Raw genomic sequence first — 6055 nt, 5'->3', positions numbered from 1 at the left:
CCCACATCCTCCTTGTAGCTTAACCTCAGCTATCATGTTTATCTCTCTGCCAACCATGAGTACTGGGGAAGAAAGAAGAGAAAGAACTGCGGACATCAAGAGCAAAAACCAGGTGATAGAAGCTGGGTGTCAAAGAGCAGAAATTTTTCACCCTACCTACATAAGCTGTGGTAGGATTTTAACCTCAGTTCACAGCTGGAGGCAGCATGTTGGAGCTTTCAGGCTACTTAATACCTTTTATTGTCTAAATTAATTGGTTTCTTAATGTAGTTTGGTAAAACAGAGAGGATCTCTTGCATAGAGGATGTGATGGTGTGTAGAAGGCATGAGCAGAGTTCCAAACAGGGAGAGATTCCTGGAGATTTAGAGCAGCTCAAAAGCAAAAGCATCAGAAGGATCAAATTAATAACAAATGAGAGGTATCTATTTTTAAAAAAAATCTTATTGCTTTCTCCTGTATTTAGAATTCTTTTCCATAGTGAAGATTATTTCTGCCCCATATGGTTTAAAATACTTTTTCTTCAATATCATGACACAGCTCCTTCCTTCACCTAAATATATGCGATAAATCCTCTAATAGCAGTGAATGAGATCAGTGCATCTTGAGGCACTTGAAGATTGCACTAGAATCAGATTGTATCATGCTAGTTTGAAAGATAACCTCATGACTAAATCCTGTTTTACACATTTACTTGCCTAAAACTGTTTCCTATGCCTACTTTTCTGCTTATCTGTATTTCACTGAAAAATGATAAAAATTAATGAAATTACTTCTTCATGAGTGCATGGCAACAGTACCACTGATATATTTAGAAAATCAAAGAAAACTAATTAATTGAAAATGCACGAAGGGAGATTTACTCCTTTTTGTTTTCCAAAATGCCTACACAGTTATTGAATTAGACTTTTCAATAAAAAAATTGAATTAAATAAACACAAAGAAAATTGAACTCATTCATATTGAAGACAGCTGTATTATGAAACATTAATTTGCTCTGAATGCCAGGAACATTTGTTATAAAGCAGCTGCCTATTTATTAAATATTATCATAGTGTGTTATCTACCATATTTCTACTTCTCCTGTTTTGAATTGGTATAAAACATGTTTAAAAGAGGATTTAAATCTTTTTTTACAAACTACAAATAAGATGGCAAATGAATGAATAAATGTATTCAAGTCCCCTGAATTTTTTTGGAGGCCATACTTCTCAGAAGAAATCAACAGAAACCAGAAAATCAAAACATTCTGCTTAAAAATGGCAAATTTCTTTGACAAATGAAGCAAGCACTGGAAAAACTAACAATGGCGAACTTCTTTATTAAACAGGTAGCTCACATTTCTAGCATATTCCATTCTGTTTCTTGAATACTTCTCTACCATTATTAGAAAGTATCATGTGCATTTTGCACTTAAGCTGGCAAAGGCAATTCTTGGATGTGGTTTGTGCAATCATTTTAATAATCAATAATTATCTGTACTGAATTGCAGTGGAAGACGTTCATAAATTCATAATCCCTCAGGTATTTTCTCACAAAAATGGGAGCCATCTCTTCTGATTTCTGTCCTGATGCTTCTTTACAAGTTCCTTGTACACTTCTGACCTTAGAAACCTGGGGAAAGAGTCCTTTGCCATGAGACCGTAGATCAACCTCTGAGCATTATCAAAGCAGCTGAGTGTGGGCTCAGAGATATTCTGAGAGATGTCATCTTTGGTATGGAAGTCTATATTAATCTGTAGGAAGAAAGGAGGCATAGAACAAGTGTCAGTTTGATTAGAAAGCTGAGATCTGTCTGTGTACATGACACCGTCTGCATTTGAATTTCCTCCCAAATAACCTGACTGATGCAAATAAATAGGAAGCTTATCCCTTCATTTTCTAGCATACTGAATTCTTCATTTTATTTGGTTCCTAAACAGATGGCATGACTGAAAAAAGAAGGGAAAAACTAACTTCTGATTATCTCATCTTTTTGCCAAGCCAAATTCTATGAAGTACTGATTATCAAAGACTAAATTAGAAGTGAAGGTACTCAGCATCGTTTTAGATTTTGGCCCTATGTATTTTGTAAGGATTTTGTGTTTTTAACAATAATAAAATGGATTTCAATCATGTGTAAGACATGATTCAAATCTATCATTCAAAGCATGCCTGCTAGCAAATGCAAAAACATCAGTGTAAAAATTTAAGGTGGAGAATGTGAATAAAAATAGGAAATTTGTTCTTTCACAGTAAGCATTTTTGAAATAGTGATAAAATTGAATGCTGTGGTGGAACTCTTTGCAAGTGTGCATTCTCATCATGTTTAGAATACCTACACAGAAGAACAAATGTCATCATTAACATTCCAATATACTGGTACCTAAAATGTGGAAGAAATGATGCTTATTGCATTATAAAAAATGGATAGAGAAAACAAATTATATGGAACATAAATTTCCTTAAATCTTTAGGTAGAAATTTCAGAAGGCAGGATAAACCTAGGCTCTGTGTGAAGAATGTGAAGTATAAACCATAATGTCTTTGCTTCACAGAGTTCCACACAGTGTTTTTTACCTGGTAAATAATGGACATGAAAATGGAAGTTACAGTCACGTTGAATTGTATTTGCTGTCATTCCTTGAAGTTTGGTTCTGAACTTTTCACTTGACTCCCATCCTCAGTACCCAAAGTACATGCAAAAAACCCGGCTATTTACCTCCTTTGGAGCATCAGCTTGTATAAAGTCAGAATAAATCTTTTGGGCTTTCGAGGCGATCTTGGTGGAGGACTTGGTTTTCTTGAAGTCTTCACAGGCCAGCCAGAACTCCACATTCTCCTCACTGAACTCTGACTTCAAAAACGTCCAAAAAGCTGCCAGGCCATCTGGGGAAAAATGAATGAGATGGTGGGTAGAGGAAAATTGAAAGGCCAATGCAGTTTATACATGTGTATACACACCCACGTGTGTGTGTGTGTGTGTATATGTATATATATGGAGCATATATATAGTGTAACCTATGTGAGTCATACTGGTTTGCATGTCAGCCAGCAGTTAGGCTTGAGAAGCTGTTGTGGGGGAAATATAAAGGAGATGAAATAACAGTGACGATAAGGGGACTAAGAGAATTCTTCTGGTGAGTTACCAATGAGGGAATGCTCCCAACACCTGCCTGCTGTGGTTTGGTCCCTCTAGCACTGATACACTTAGTCAAAAGGAGATCCTGGAGATTTTGGTCTTCAAGAGAATTTGTGGTGACTAGGAAACTAGAGATTTGAGGCTGACTTTGGTCTAAAAAGTAGAAATTTAAGTTTTATTGTTGTAGTGTGCTTGACCCATAGCCTGAGGTTATCTTGCCTAAATGGTGCTTCCACCTCCTTTCAAGTAATGGTTAAGTCTTTGATGGAGAGACAGACACCTCATTATTTCTTTGTTCCATTCTTTTTGCATTTTGGAGAGGGAAAAAATGAAACAAATTAAGGTTTGTTTGCAAGAAACTGCTTTGAAATTAATCCAAATCACAAGCTCTGAGAAAAGAAAGCTGACCCAAATGTAGTTGTGTTAGGTTAATACTATCCAGAAACAGTGTGGAGGCACTACAGAGTCCAGGCCACAAAGTTACTGCAGGAAAATGAGGCAAGGACAAGGAAATTTTCAAGTTACGTGTGGTTTGGGGTGTCAGGACAGTGGGAATGGCATCTCTCAGAGAAGTGACTTTAGATGTGTTAGAAGTAATTATTTTTTGTTTGACTTAATTCACCACACAACATGTATATTTCTTTGGAACAGGAATACTGAAGAAAAGGTTTGTGAGGTTTTTATTTGAAATAAAACCAGAACCACTGTACGGACAGTTTAGCAGTTATCTTAGTAAAAAATCTTTCAGAGAACTTCTGCCTTATTAAACGTCCCTAGAGGGCTGGCCAGAAGGTATATTGTGTTTGCAGCTTGGACAAACATGACCCTCTGTCTTTCAGGTCAGCAACTCACCCACCTCCAGCAGCAGCTGGTTGGTTCAGTACATGTGGAGAGCTGAACTGGAGAGCAGTGTGAAAACCTGACAGAAATCTTTGGCAACTGGGTTGACATGTGGTTTGGTTTTTTTTAAATGTGTTTTTCAATCACTTCTTACCTTTATTAGCTAGTACTGTATCCACAGACTCAGACCAGGCCATGGTTTCCCCAGCATTTGACCTGTGGAAACAACATCTATCTTTGAAAATAAGATTTTGATCTTTCACCTGTGCAGTCTGTGGTAGCTAAGGGTCTATGATTTGGCTTTCTTCTTGAGGGAGTAGGCGAGTCATTCATCCCACCTTATGCACAGAATAACAGAAACTCAACAAAAAGTTTGACATGTTTTTTTTGGAGTGTAGAGAACCACCCAGACTCATCAAGTGCACTGTTATTTGACACTGGCAACTTGATTATTCAGCCTGGAAATACTAGTAATGCTTGGAATTGCTTAAACTATAATGAAACATAGGAGAGATATTAATTATCTAGAGCATGTATTGCATTTCTTCTTGAGTTCAAATGAATTAACTATCAATTTATATGACACTTTGTGCTTGGAATGACTAGAATTATCTAAAATGTTACGCTAACACTGGTAGGATACATGAGCATTATATCAGTTTCTCAGTGGTATAAATAACTGAGTAAACTCATAGTTTTAGTTCTTTCTCTGTAACTTTCTGTAAGCTTCTGTTAGACATGAGAGCAAACACTTTGTTCTCTATAAAATATTACCACTTTTCTTAATTAAAAAAAACAAACAAAAAACAAAACAAAAAAACCCCCCACATGCAAAAATCTCAAGCACTCTAGAATTCTGTAAAAAATATTTGATATTCCTAAGGGGGGAGTCAGACTGCTCAGCTATCAAAACTCTGCTCTGAAGTATACAGCTTAGTCTGAGAGCTGTATTCCGTAGCCATTTCTCATCATCACCAGTAAAGGTATTTTCTAATTGTAAATTTATGAAGAGATTATATAACAGTGTCACTATATTAACATAGCTGTAGTTATAATTACATGAGGTTGTGGCAGTGACATCTTTAACAAGCAAGCTTTTTTGTAGCTGTCAATTTACTTGTATCCAGAGTGCAAAAATTATGTTTAAACAAGAAAAAACACGCATGTTTATGAATAAACACATACATGATGGAAGCTGAAGTGTAAATATAGTAAGTCTGTGAAAACAAAAATGAAAAATAAACATAGCACAATGTTGTACTTTGTGACACATTGAGTGCCAATGGAATTAAGCAGCAGAAAATTTGTTTTAGCAACTGTAAGAAACTTATATGAAATATGTAACAAATTTTCAGGTTATTCAGTAAATGTTTACTAGCTTTCTTGTCAAACAAAAAAGGCAAATGAAAGACCAGGATAAAACAGACAGTTTTGCTTCTTATCCTTATGAGCAATATTACTTGTTTTAATGTTTACTCACCACTCAGAGAATGATCGCACTGACCTTGTGAAATTTACTTGAATGAGAATGGCAAGCAGAATTGACAACAAGGAATCAAAATAGTCATATCCACTTCAAAGGGGGAAGGAAAATAAAAGCTGTACAGATTATTCAAAACTTGGTCATCCCATCCCATAAATCTCCTACAATTAAAATAGCCATAAACAGCAACTCACTTCACTGGCATTTTTTGTTCCACTGTTTGTTTGTTTGACTGTCACAGGTTGGGCAGAGTTTCTTTTTCTGACTGATCTTCAAGCTGAAGGCAATGTGACAGCAGGAACAGTACAGTTAGCAGGTGAATAACCAAACAGGACAATGCAAATTGACAAACTGCTTTTAATGCTTCCTTTAAACATGGCTTATTTTTTAACAGTGGCTATTCACGACTTACAGTGGCCATAACGTGGTGACTTGAGGGACGACACCTTGCTGACCTGTGTGGGTGCTGAGGCAGGTCCAGAGAGGGCACCAGAATTGGGAAGGGTCTGGATCACAAGTCTGATAAGGATTGACTGAGGCGGTGTTCAGCCTGGAGAAAAGGGGGCTCAGAGGGGACCTTATTGCTCTCTACAATTACCTGAAAGGGGGTTGT

General features: G+C 36.6%; 1 protein-coding gene across 1 annotated transcript; it reads right to left on the bottom strand.

The window, feature by feature from the left end:
• Nucleotides 1–1530: 1530 nt before the first annotated feature.
• Nucleotides 1531–5647, bottom strand: RGS21 (regulator of G protein signaling 21). The gene is made up of 4 exons (XM_027694736.1): nt 5637–5647; nt 4114–4190; nt 2700–2866; nt 1531–1734 (listed from the first exon to the last, which is right to left on the bottom strand). The coding sequence occupies exons 1-4, from the start codon at nt 5645–5647 to the stop codon at nt 1531–1533; spliced, it is 459 nt and encodes a 152-aa protein (XP_027550537.1).
• Nucleotides 5648–6055: the final 408 nt, after the last annotated feature.

The sequence above is a fragment of the Neopelma chrysocephalum genome, unplaced genomic scaffold, assembly GCF_003984885.1.
Source record: "Neopelma chrysocephalum unplaced genomic scaffold, ASM398488v2 Primary Assembly neopelma1_98, whole genome shotgun sequence".
Taxonomy (NCBI): domain Eukaryota; kingdom Metazoa; phylum Chordata; class Aves; order Passeriformes; family Pipridae; genus Neopelma; species Neopelma chrysocephalum.
The sequence above is the reverse complement of the archived record's forward strand: the minus strand, read 5'-3'. Positions and strand labels throughout refer to the sequence as shown.

Excerpts from the sequence above, each read along its gene's own strand:
- RGS21 (XM_027694736.1), bottom strand. Across the intron at positions 2,867-4,113 it reads TACAGTACTAGCTAATAAAG|ATGGCCTGGCAGCTTTTTGG; the intron begins GTAAGAAGTGAT and ends ATTTTTCCCCAG. Across the intron at positions 1,735-2,699 it reads AAGCTGATGCTCCAAAGGAG|ATTAATATAGACTTCCATAC; the intron begins GTAAATAGCCGG and ends TTCTTCCTACAG.